Source organism: Balaenoptera ricei, chromosome 2 (genome assembly GCF_028023285.1).
Source record: "Balaenoptera ricei isolate mBalRic1 chromosome 2, mBalRic1.hap2, whole genome shotgun sequence".
NCBI classification, from domain to species: domain Eukaryota; kingdom Metazoa; phylum Chordata; class Mammalia; order Artiodactyla; family Balaenopteridae; genus Balaenoptera; species Balaenoptera ricei.
Genome location: NC_082640.1, coordinates 24676449 through 24690483, shown reverse-complemented (window position 1 = coordinate 24690483; position 14035 = coordinate 24676449). Strand labels below are relative to the sequence as shown.

General features: G+C 40.4%; 1 protein-coding gene across 6 annotated transcripts in view; it reads right to left on the bottom strand.

Moving 5' to 3' along the window:
* Positions 1-14035, bottom strand: part of SFMBT2 (Scm like with four mbt domains 2) — a 222993-nt gene that overhangs the window by 78867 nt on the left and 130091 nt on the right. For all 6 annotated transcript variants that reach the window (XM_059912123.1, XM_059912115.1, XM_059912134.1 and 3 more), the window contains one exon: positions 2557-2658. In XM_059912123.1, coding sequence (XP_059768106.1) covers positions 2557-2658 — 102 coding nt within the window. The remainder of the gene's footprint in view (positions 1-2556; positions 2659-14035) is intronic.

Genomic DNA, 14035 nt, shown 5'->3' with positions numbered 1-14035 from the left:
AATTAATGTGATCTAGACCCTCATGCATACACGCACACACATACTCACACACAGATGTATCATATAATTCTGGAGGCAGGATCCCTTAGCAAAACTGGCCTGTGTAAGAATAGGCACTAAGGAACCTCCAAGCCTATTAAAATGCACGTTCCTGTGCACACACTTCAGAGGAAAAGCTAAATTAAGTTCCTTCAAATCCATCAGGGTTCATGGTCCCAAATGGTTCAGAGACACTGGTCCATCTGGTCCAGAACCACAGGCCTCAGAATCAAAGCCCAGAGCAGTTAGCCAACTTGCCCAAGACCATGGAGCTCAGAGCGAGCAGACCTAGAAACAGAACCCAACACGTGTAAAATTCCAGGATACTTTGTCTAAACCATACATCTCACATACACAGATGATATTCTCCCCATCACGTCAACATAGTCCCCTTGTAGGGCCAAAGGTTGGTCATTTAATACTGAATCTGCTATGTACTTCTCTGCTTTCTTGTCTATTTGTTATTTATTTCTTCAACAGCTGTGCCATGAAGAAAAGCCCCAAGGAAGATAAAAATGAAATTTTCATTAGGATGAGTACTTAACAACAGCACAGTGTGTTATAGTCTCAAACGTAATAGTCTAAAACCTTTTCCAAAGTTAATAGAAATAAATTTAATTATAAACAGCTTCTACATTAAAAATATTCTACTACTTCATGACCTGTAGGTGAGTCCTGCACCTGGGGAGGTGCCGACCCAAGTTCTAAGAGGCAGCAGTACACGGCCAGTAAGAGGAGCAAGAAGGAAGGATAAATGCGAAACAGAATGACTTAAGTATTTTATCTTAGGTACAAAGGGTAAGAAAAAATAAAATGAAAAGTGACTTAAAAAAACCAGAGAAAATACCTCCTCACCCCCAACCTCCAATAACATGTATTTAGAGAGAAGATTCTTTTTTGTGAAAACCAAACTACTGTCCCTGGAAGTCTATTCAATGAGATGAAGATATCTGGGCTGAAACTAATGATAATTAGGATGTCACATTCTAACATTATGTATTACAATTATTTAAAGGTAGAAAAATGTGAGCGTCGACCACTGACAGACTGCACCTCGGTTTGTTTTATTTTATAAACACCAGGTGAAGATGACACCACGGCCTCTTAGAACGAGAAGAGGATGACACGTACCCAGATAAATGGGCAGCTGGCGTTACCGAATCACCCGCCTGGAACAAAGAGGAATTCCGGCCAGGGTTCAACAAGGTATCGCTCCTTAGTTTTGAAAAAATGTACCAACTACCAGAACACACAATAAGAACCCTAAAGGCCATTTCAAATAAAAAGGTTATAAATGAATGGTGTATGAACACTTGCACTTCAACCCGAGATGATCATTCAAAGCATACGTCATTATTTGTTCTATGCAGCTATCCTTTAAATTGCTTTAACAGTTACAAAATAATTTATGTTCACTAAAGAAAAAAATCTTTAGAAAAGAAGAAAAGGACGTTTCATTATAACCATTTCCCATATTCTGTAATACACGATCGCCACTGTATTTCTCAAATTCTACCAAATCTTGAATAAAATCATAAATAAAAAAGCATGACTCAAACAACTTCATACTATTAATCACATTAACAATCCCGTCTCCTTCAGAAAAAGAAATTAAAATGGAATTGACTTTTGAACCCCAGGAAATGCACAGAAGGCCGTTAAGTAAAACATGTTGGCTAAGAATCTTAGTTTGTTGGTTTCTCCCACCATTAACAGGACATAAATGGTGTGTGTGTGTGCATATATGTATATACATATATATTTTTTTAAGGTAGAAACACATACTTTATATGTTATGATAGGTAACTTCGTTGAGATTTCTTTGATGCGGAAGGGAAATTATAATCTTAAAAGACTATCAAGGCCATAATAAAAATGTCTTTGCGTGAAACGGTACTTTCATTTTAAATCTACGAATCTTAGACGTATGACTTTTCCTTTAGTCAATGAAAGCAGATGAGAGAAAGGAAGTGAAGCGCCGATCCCCTGGAGATGGGAACTTGCTTTTCACCATTTTCAAATATTTGCAAAATAGATCATATGAACTATCATCAGTGCAGCAGGAGGGCCAAGTTACTATTACAAAGATTACAAACTCATCAGTGGTTTCTTCTCACGAGCACAGGGACAAGTGGCAGTTCCCATGTCACTGTGGTCAGTAAGAGAAGGTGGCACCTATTTGGTGGCTGAGTTCACGGCTGTGAACTCACAGCTGAGCCTCTGAATCTTCCTCCAAGTCTCTGCAGGACACGAGCGTCTGCGTCCGGTACTATCGGAGGGCAAGTGAAGTTCACCCCACCCATTGCAAGAGGAGGCATCTGACCACACTCGCTCGGATATCAGTGATAAAAAGGGAGCTTGAGACAGCACTGTACTGGAGAGGAGGCCCTCCTCCTTGGGTTTACTTGCGTCACCACAGATCCCCACACGAGCCTATTTCATCTGGTTGGCTTGGAGTAGAAAGACTTCCTGGACCCACTCCGGAGGTGGAGGTGAAAAGCAAGGGAGGGACCTCACCTTGGTCACCGATGCAGGACAGATGTGAAAGGGCTCCCTCACGTTCACTGTTTCAAGCTTCATCCCAACTGTGAAGAAATGGCTTCTCAAATCTGCGTGGTCCTACGGGGAAAAGGACGAAAATATTAAAAGCAATGGTATTGTAAGCTAACTCGGTAACTGTCCGGATGCTTTCCTTGATCGTTTTAGTGGGCGGCTGAAATCGGATTGAAATAATTAACCCTCCCCCATTTCAGATTTCTAATTATGGCAAGATATCACGGATTTAATTATTTTCTGCAGGCTCAATTGCTTCTCCAAGGGAGAAACAAGCCTTGGCGGCCAGGCTTAAATTTATACTAAGCAAAAAAAAAAAATTCACACCGCACAGCTTTGATCTTCCTAGGGGCCATCAGGAAAGCTCGGCAGGGTAATAGAAGCGATCAGTCATCTAAAACATGGCAGAGGCCTCCTCAGAAAACATGGCCTCTTGCTACCGGAGTCACTCCGCAGGCTTCGGGGAGGATCTTTTGGGGGATACAGCTTGTCTTCTGTGCTGAAGAGCACTCAGGTTATCAGTTACTGGTACTGATATTGGTCCTTGGACATGTGGGTATAGAAGACTCCAAAACAGCCCTGTGCCCAATCAGAAGCCGTCTCCTGCTCTATAAAGATGAGCCACACCCCCCGTTTAATAGGCGCCTGGCAGTTTTATAGACAATTCACAGCAACCTTATGTGTGTGAGTGGAGCTTTCCTGCCTTCTCAAGAAAAAAAATTTCAATAACCATTTTAGCTACACAGCAACAGATGAGGCTGGCGGGACTCTGGACACTAGGATGTATCTTGCAGAGATGAAGGTCACCTCATAACTCACAGGCTGTATAAACAGTAGTGGATAAATAAATGTCTCTGCAGCCTGTCCCTGAGGAAATAATAGCTGCAAGTAAATCCTCCTGTTTCTAAATACATCAGTTGGGTGAGAAATACAAAAATATCTGGGGATCTATGACTTTCTTTTATCTGCCAATGTAAAGTGGATTTTTTAAAAATTTTTATTGAAATATAGTTGATTTATGATGCTAGTTTCAGGTGTACAGCAAAGTGATTCAGTTATACATACATACATATATTCTTTTTCAGATTTTTTTTCCATTATAGATTATTACAAGATACTGAGTAGAGTTCCCTGTGCTACACAGTAGGTCCTTGTTGGTCATCTATTCTACATACAGTCATGTGTATACTTTAATCCCAAACTCCTAATTTATCCACCCCCCACTCTGGTAACCATAAGTTTGTTTTCTATGTCTGTGACTCTATTTGTGTTTCGTAAATATGGTGTGTGTGTGTGTATATATATATATACGATGGAATATTACTCAGCCGTAAAAAAAAATGAAATAATGCCATTTGCAGCAACATGGATGGACCTAGACATGATCATACTAAGTGAAGTAAGTCAGACAAAGACAAATATCATACGATATCACCTATATGTGGAACCTAAAGTGCGTTTTTCATTAATTCAAGGGTGCCATTCTAAATACATCCAACTCTGAGGACCGTGCGGAGCCCACAGGGCTGTGCCAGCTCCTCCCACAAAAGCTGATCAGAACAGGACAGTGTATGACACCAGATCCATTTATTAAACTCACCATCACCGCTTTGCTTTACCAAAGCAGGTACAGAATGTAAATGCCTATAGAACCACAAGGACCTGTCATTTCTCCTGTGGCCACAGCTGCCTGCAAGTCTCCGTACCCAGTGGGTGAGCAACAAATGCTGGGTCTGGCTGGAGCACACGGTGCCTCGTGCAGGGAGGGGGTTGATCAGAACGAGGGGGGTGATGTGCTCCGTGGGCAAGGACTTGTATGACGAAAACTCGTTGAACTTAACAATCATCACTTGATTAAAAAATATTCTTAGGCACAGGAGATGATTTCCTTTTTTTATTACTGAAAATAAAGCATTTACTTTGAAAGGTGGCTTGGAAAAGGAATCAAAAGAAACAGCATAGAGATTTAATGCAAATCAACACACATCACCCCAAACACCAAGGCAGAGCCAGAAACCACAGGTGTTAATACAAAAGTAGGAAACCCAAAATGACTGAAAGAAAAGATTAAAAGTTAACGCTCTCAGCAAACATCAATGCACCCCAGTGTCTCACTATCAATAAGAACTGAATCACATAAGTGGATTTTGCAGATAAATATTTTTTCCATTTTAGGCACAAAACCCTTTAACCTTCTGAAAAGAGGAATTACTCTAAAATTAAGACATACTATAAAACGTTGCTTGAATGTACTCAACAAGTTTATCAAGCAATCGTTATGATATTATTTGGTATTACATAAATGTCCTCAGGCACTAATGACACGTGTAGCTATGATAAACGGGCAAGATGAATGTACTATTTTCACGGAAGTTCTTCCTTTTCCCTCTGCTAGCAATGTCCTTCCTTGCTGCAGTGTCTCTCCCATTACTCACAGCTACACGGCTAAACGTTCTTGAGATGCGGTTCACCAATAACAGGAAACTCGTGCTGTTCCCTGGCTGCCTCTAACACTAGGGCTCTCCTTGCAATTTTGATCTCTCACCTGCTCTCCCGTTTGCTTCTCCTTTTGTTTCTGCTGTAGGGCTGTCCTGACAGCATTCTGGGCTTCTGGTCTACCCACCGTCCGAATCCCCTCTTGATTTCAGACTGTGTGCCCACTCTTTGACCCACACACTTTTGTCCCTCCCTCTGCACTCTGAGTAGAGCCAGCTTTCTAAGTAGGGTTGACCCATAACCCCCAGGCACTTTCTACATGCCAGGCTCTCACTGTGACCTTGACCACTGACTTGAAGTCTTTAGCCAAGTCTACACCCATCCCATACCTCTGCCAGAGGTTGCTCAATCACAGCTCCCAATGCTGGGCTGGAAACCCTAAAGCCCCCAGGAACCCTACACTAATAATTGTCCTTTACCTGCTGCCTTACTTGATTCACAGTTGTCTAGTGGGACCTGCCTTTCCTTAGAAATAAAGCATACAAGCTTACGACAGCAATCTGGTCCTCAGATAACTTTCTCTTTTTAAGGCTGTGGACTCTATTATAAATGCTTATCGTTAATGATTCCATGGCACCCTGCATCAAACAGTACCTCTAGGTTAAGAGGGGATCACTTTGTGCAGATACCACACATTTTCTTACTTCTTTCTAGATGTCCCTGTGCTCCCTTGTCAACCTCTGAGAATCTCTCTCTCTGCTCATACATAAGAAATACGACCCACCTCAAAATCATCCATGGCCACATGTGGGGTGAAAATAAAATGTTAATGACATATTTTTAAACAATTAAAATATTGTTGACAATGTTCTGTCCTGATGACATTAAAATATTAAACAGTTTAAAAATAATGCCTAGTGAACAAAGTTTTAGAAACAGGTTTTCCCTTGTGAATCATGGCTCAGATTTCCTACACCTTAAATTATTTCTACTAGGTTTCAGTTGCAAGCACACAAATTTCTTACTTGTGGAAATGCATCTGTTTTTTGTTCCAAACTATGTGAAAACTCTTAAACTCTCTTCTTTAATATACTGAAAAAGAAGCCGGACATTTTGGGAGGTAGCTGCATACACACATAGGTTTTTTATATTTTGGTCTCAAATATCCACATCTATCTGTTATACCTTATTAAACTTGAGCTCCAAATTTCAGAAAGGAACTTGAAAACTATAAAATACACCCCTTTATCCCCAGCCCTAACTTCCACTTTCTTAAGGTCACTTTTTAATCAGCATTTAAAAGGAAAAAAAAAAAGAAAACTCCTGGTAATAATGTGTACAAGTCCCACCAGTTTCAAAAGCAAGTCAACAAAATGAAAAAATTTTTAAATCCAAGAGCAAAGACCCATAATGATTATGAGTTTGATTATGATTATAAATCTGCTACTCGAATATTTATGTTATTCATGAACGGTAATGCCAGAAACTTTGAACTCGAGAGGAAGGGCAGTATTTTCATTAGATTTCTGGTCACTGGAAATCTTTAAAACACATGACTGTTAGCCATGCAGTACATGCAATATTTTCCAGTCAATGCCAAACCCTCTCATTTACGTTATGCAGTTCATTCAAGAAAGATGCCAAGAAATAATTATTGAATTAAGCTGGAGAAGCATCAGAAACTAGATTTCTTGACATCCGTTCTGATTCTATATTCTATCATTCATTCATGCATTCGTTCGGCATTCATTAGAAACCACTGGGGTTCCACACACCATGCCACTAGGTGATGCACAAAATACACACAAAAACTGCATTTGTCAAAAGGGAGAAGGAAAAGACATGAACAACAGCTATGGAAGATCCACGTCTGGAAAAAATTTCAGAACAAACACTATTTTTACTTGTAGCATCAAAAAATTATAACCACCAAGATGACGGCAGTCCAGGGATTTAAAGGAGTGAACCTTAATTTTGAATATAAAAAGCATGAGACTTAGAATGACAAAGAAAAGATTCTGAGAAGGTGGAACAGTGAATTTAGTTAGGGAGACTGGGTCTTAAGATACTGGATTGAGGCTTTTAAGTCTGATTTCAGAGGCAAAAGGAGTCGTTCGGCACGCCTAACAAACATAGAGATTTTTATGATAAAAAATTCAACACCAGTTAATTTCTAAATAAGCCAATACACAGACCATCTGAGCTCTTTGTGTGTATAAATGTACATCCATATTAGTATATAAGAAAGGGTACAGATATTCTCATTGAAAAACAAATTTATCACTCCTAGACCATTTACTTCAGGCTGTTAATGCAGTCAGAGTACTTGCATTCATTTACAAACACCAGCTAATCATTCTCAATTCTAAGTGGGGAGAGAGAGACAGAGACAGAGACAGAGAGACAGAGAGAGAGTTCCTGGTCCCTGAAATGATTCACAAAACCGATTATCTACTGAGAGATAATGGGAAATTCACTGTGGGTTGAAAGATACATTCTGGCCTTTGCAAAGCTCTAGAGAATCCTTCACACCTCTAAATTATTGGATCAAGAATGATGTTATTCCTGAGATCAGGAGTAAGTAGTAAATCCTCAGGACATTTACAAATGTGCCTGTCACATTCATGAAATACTGTTTATTCAGACGAACTGGAGTCCAGTCAAACTGTTTACAGAAAAACTCCTTAAGACAGGCTGGCAATGTCATTCCCATCTCCATTCATGGCTACACATTTTATTTTTGCCCTGAAGTAGTTTTATATTGATCAGAAGTAAAATACCATTCATTTTATTGGAGGGCTGTCTTACTAGCCTACCTTAACAATTGCTCTTCAGGGAACCTTATTTTCAGTCGAATGACAATGTAAAACAGATTATATACACATCAACTTCCGTAATCCACATGAATTTCATCAGCTTTCTTCTCTCCTGACCCCACGGAGCTTTCGCTCACTCCTACTAAGATACACTGACTGCACCGAGAGTAGCTTGGTTTGGTTTATAATATTCAAGCCGGTAGAAAGGGTAACAGCAATGAACATATTGTAAATACATGTGAGCACTTTCCTTGTATTATTATTTTCCCCTCACAACAGACTATGGGGTAGGATCCATCTTCGAGAGGAAACTGGGGCACAGAGAAGTTAAGTTACCTAAGCAAGAACACACAGCTCACAAGAGGAGCCAGGACTCAAATCCATGTGGTCTGACACTAAGTACATGATCTAGCCATCAGATTACCTAGTTGTGTGTGATTAGCTATCAGGTTATGGCACAGACTGGGAAGCAAAGACCAAAATGGATCTTTGCACTTTTTATTGTTAATGGTAAACAAACAAACAAACAAAACCCTTATAACCTATAAGCTCCTAAGATGCTATCTCAAAGACAGATATTGCCAAGTTAAAAAGCGATAGCTATGAATACTGACCACTTACTGAAAACCTCCAATTTCTGCTGTCAATTCACAGCACTTTTCAATGGTTTATGAAAAAACCGTCAGAGAGAAAATTTTGACAAAATTACCTCCCAATGTTTATATATAAAGTCAATCAGTCTTTATCAACAATGAACCATTATTTTTTTACTAACTGCCTTCGTGTTCTTTAAGCCACGAAGATTTTAAAAACGTGTCCAGTAAATGCCTATGATGCTCTACAAGTTATCTGTCATTGATACCTATCTCTCATAACATTATCAGTGTGAACCCAGACAGGTTTACCTGATAAATGTGGTTCATCTAGTAAACGTCCCCAGCTGCAAAGTCCCCATGAGTCTCAACCTGCCAGTGGTATTTTTCAATACCCTATGTTAAGCACTAACCTGTGTACTGAATGAAGAACAAAAAAGAGGATGTGGTTCCCGACATTGAGAAGCTTGAAATTTAGTTAGAAAATGACAGAGATGTGATAAATACAAGTACAACGCTGGAAAAAGAAGTCTGGACAAAACACAATATAGCTGGTTGTTCTGCCTTTACAGTTTGGCTGGTGTCCCACTTTATTTCACCTGTGACACAGAGGACATCAGACAACCTCAGAGCATACCCAGGTACACACTGGTCCCCTAAGTGCCTCTGAAGGGACTACCAGCCCTGAGAAGAAAGCACAACCTGACTCTGGAAGAATCAAGCATCGCTATTTAAGAAACACTACTGTACAGAGCTGCCTTAATATTGGTCGTTGGCAGAACGACGAAGCTTCAGGGTAAATACTGAGGTTCTCTATGAAACAGATAAGTGACAGAGTATTAATCTATGGAAGGAGGAGAAGAGTATTACTAATTGAGAGACAGAAGACAAGGAAAAAGAAAGAACATTCGATCATCTTAGGTTCAACTCATCTCAAATGCCTCCTGGATCTTAACCCACTGCCCTCCATTTACTTTAGAGGCTGGAAGCATTGCCAATTACGCTCTTACAATTTAGTATGTGCTACGATCACAGACTCCAAGACAGCTGATGCTTCTTGCCAGCCCTGCTTCATTAGATAAATACACCCCACACGATATAAAAATATGAAGAATGTGGCACAGGGGAGAGGGAGTTCAAACTAATTAACACAACACAATTAAAATGCACTTGGTGAGGATATTCATGTAAGAAAAGCAGTGCCTCATTCCCTGTGCAGAAACCTAATTCTTACAGCCTGAGTTCCACAATCAAATGCTCCAGGAATTTCCTTAGTGGTGGTCATCTGATCCTCAATCTTTAACCCTCCGGTTTTCTTTTTGCTTATGTTGATATGAAAAAAAATGGACAAAAAAACTGATAATGCAATTCAACCCGCCTCCACATTTTTTTTAAGTACTAAAATCTTTGAATGCATCATACACAAAAACACTGCACCATATAATTTTTTCAGTTCCAACATGCCAGTTTTTGGTCCGCAGGGACCTCAAACATTGCATAGGCATCTTTTCAAAGGCCTCAAGTAATTTGCATAATTTCCAAGAACAGGCTTCAGAAAAGTCAAAGGAAGGTTTTAATTAGTACTACATTCAAATCAATATATAATGACCTAGGCTTTAATTCCTTTATTCATATCAGCATGCTATGTTATGCTAAAAAAAAAATCCAATGCAGTTCATCATACTGTTCCTCTTTTTGTTTTACCAAAGATCTAGTGCTCATATGTTCATTAGATAATTACCCTCATTATATTAGTTTCATCTGAAAATGGACATTAGGATGCCAGCATTTATTAAATCAATAGCATTATTATATTTCAATTCCGTCGCACTGAATTAAACTCAGCCAATGAAATATTTATAACAAAAAGGTAATAAAAAATCTATAAGCTGAACACTAATAAGCGTTTCCATTTTTTTACTTACAGCTGTAAGTAGCAATCTTATCAACTAGTCCTGCATTCAATCAAGTTAAAAAATAGTCATGAGAAAACGTAGTACTATATACTTCAACCTGAACCACAAGAATTCATAACAGGCGATTACAGCAGGACTATTTCCACAGTAAGTCCAAAAACTGGTACACTGGTTGTTTTCAAACAACAGGGGCAATGAGAATGCCTTTCATTAACATTTAAGCACCATAAAAGCATTGTAAGTGGCAAGAAATTCAACCTTACTTACAGTACCACTATGAGAAAAAAACAGAGCCTATGCTGCGGGTACAGGTAAACAGTGATTATACCGTCTGTTCTTAAGCTTAGTTACTTCTCTCCTGATGAGCTAGGGTGTCTCCCCACGTGTCCAGCCTGAGGGCTGTGGGCTAAAGAAAACCACAGTCGGGGCTCTGGGGGTTAGCTTTTCCCCAGCCTCACACCCCACTGCCAGGATGCGGCTGACAAAATTATTGCTGGGTGTCCCCCTCTACTGAGAGCCCTCAGTGCAACTCAACTGTTGTCATGGAAACAAGGCCAATGGCCCTGAACTGTCTCCCCGCATGTGGAGTCCAGCCTTCAGAGGGAGAATGAAGAGTCAGTGATGGGCAAGGTTGACTCTGTGTTCTGCACTTTCTGGACACAGCAGGAGCTACTGAAACACAGGAGCTTACATTCATCTGTGTTCTTTCTGCCACAGGCGGAGAAGATTCCCAATGGGAAAGTGCCGACTGCCAGCCAGCCTGGCACAGGTCTAAGAACAGTGAAAATCTCAAGCATCGTCCTCAAATCCCGGCTGCCCTTGCCTTCCATGGGTCAACCTACCTCCTGGTAAGAAAAGCACCCATTCTCTAGCCAGGGTTTCTCCACCTGGGCACTGCTGGCATCCTGGGGCAACTGATGCCTTGTTAGCAGGGGCTGTCCTGTGCACACAGGATGTTCCGTCCGTCTCCAGCTCCTACCCACAGATGCCAGTAGCATCTCTCCCAGCTCTGTGTCGTCGTCAAGATGCCCCCAGACACTGAGAGAACTGCCAGATCCTCCCCAGTTGAGAACCACTGATTTAGATACAGTTAAGACTGAAGTCGGTTAAGATGTGCATTTGGGTCCTGCTTCCACCATAGGCTCTGTGTGAGGTAGGACAGGAGATGAGCTTCTCTGATTTTCCTCACGTTACAGGAAGACTAATCATACCTGCATGTCGGGTTATCGTGAGGATAACGAGATTACGTGTGGGGAGTGGCTGGTACCATTTCTTCCGTCCTGTCTGGGCTCAACAACTGAAGCGATGGTCGACATCGCTGCAATGACTTTCCACTGGAGGATGATGTGGGCGTCCAGGTGAAGTCTCCACGGCTTGATTTGCGTTTTTATTCTGTACGCTATCCTGAAGGGTCTGAGCATGTTAATATACTGTATATTCGAAAGATATCCCAAAGGTGTGTAACTTACTACAGGAGAACAAGGAATTGTGACGCGTCGGCCACGCCCTGCTCACCACCCCCCTGGCTGATGGACCTGAAGTCTCCCAGGAGCCCTGGAAGCTCAAAAACAACCAAGGTCCAGCAAGGGGACTAATTTGTACAAAACCACAAGTGAAATGATCAAATGTTCCAAATTCCTTTGCAAAGGCGCGTTATATGTGCCATGTGTGCTTGTGCTTACTCTGAGCACAATCAAGATAATTAGGCAAAAAGTAATTCTGTTGGAATCTAGAAATCTCTCCACCGACTCCAAGCATGACATGTTCTTAAATATTGGGGGGGCTTTAAGTCAGGTTTCTACTATTCTAAACTCATCCATTCCTTTTCTTTAATGTTAAACACAGAACACTATCTATTCATGTAAAAGTTTATGGGATTTGTTGAAACAGACTCACAGACATAGATAACAAACTTATGGTTACCAAAGGGGAAAGGGGGGAGGGATAAATTAGGAGTTTGGGATTAACATATACACACCACTATATATAAAACAGGTAAACAACAGGGACCTACTGTATACCACAGGGAACCATATTCAATATCTTGTAATAACTTATAACGGAAAAGACTCTGAATATATATATATATATGTATAACTGAATCACTTTGCTGTATACCTGAAACACTGTAAATCAACCATACTTCAAAAAAAATTTTTTAATAAAATAAAATAAAAAATTTTTTAAAAGTACACACACACAAATGAACACATGTAAAACTGGGGCCATCCGAGTAAGATCATGGATTGTATCAATGTCAATATCCTGGCTGCAAAACTGTGTTTTTTATCCAAGGTGTCACCATTGGGGAAAACTGGGTGAAGAGTAGGTATTTGGGGTCTCTCTCTGTATTATGTCTTACAACTGCATGTGAATGTACAATTATCTCAATAAAAATTTCAGTTTAAAAAAAAAGTTTATCTGATTTGTTTATGTGGGTTCTTCTGGTTATAAATGGAGCTGGAGAAGAAACAGGGGGCAGAGTTTCACCTTATCCTTGACTTTGTGCCATCGACACGGAAATTCATTGTACACTGCCTGCCCACGGAAGGAAAGAGAGAACTCGCAGGACGGAAGGATTCCCATGCTTTCATTTACACCTGCAGCTCACACAAACCTCTGCACCAGGGGGCCTTTCTCAGGCAGGAGGGAATATGTGGAAGGTTCAGTAGCTGGGGCCCCATCATACGTGGTCCTCATTTTCCATTAGATCTTAAACCTCTGTAGACAGAATGAACTTAAACTTCTCTTTACATCCGTCTGCCTACTTGAGATCCTGCAATTTACAACTGCCTATCCATGAAAGAAAAGATGGAGATTAAAAGTACGACCTAGGGGACCTCCCTGGCAGTCCAGTGGTTAAGACTTCGCCTTCCAATGCAGGGGGTGCATATTCAATCCCTGGTCGGGGAGCTAAGATCCCACATGCCTCGTGGCCAAAAAACCAAAACATAAATCAGAAGTGATATTGTAACAAATTCAATAAAGACAAAAAAAAAAAAAATGGTCCACATCAAAAAAAAAAAAATCTTAAAAAAAAAAAAAATACAACCTAACCTACAAAAAAAAATAATCTGTCTGTGTTTTGAGGGGAAAAAAACCTGCCTCCATACAACTATACTATCATTTATTATCAAATCATCCACAGAAAAAAGAATTATGATCAATTCTTAATTACTCTAACTAATGGCGAGTAGCATGGAAAATCTAGAAAAAATTAAAATATGCTATGACAATCACTTTGAAATGCGTCTGCTTCATAAATAAGAGATCGATGCCCCCTCCTCGTATCCCAACACCCATGACATGAAGTTCATGCAAATATTATCTTGCTTTCCCTGAAACCCAGGAACTGGAGAGAGCCAGAATAATCAGCGGCCAACAGAAGCCATTTGGGAAGGATAACTCACAGCTCAGATAACTAAGAGTGGACTGTATTTTTAAATTCTCAGGGTTTAGAATTAAAAGCAAGTCACTATCTAGCAGATGCAGGCAGCGGTGTAGGGGGCCCTGAAATCAAGCCATCGTTGAGTGAACTCTTTATACATCTGGGCTTTGCGATTTTCATCGTTACCTTTACTGTTGGACCAAAGTTGCCCTCTTTAGCAGGTCTCACCAGATTTTTTCCAGCATGCATAAAAATATGATGTCCCCATGGCGCTTTCTGAGTTAACGTAGCGTG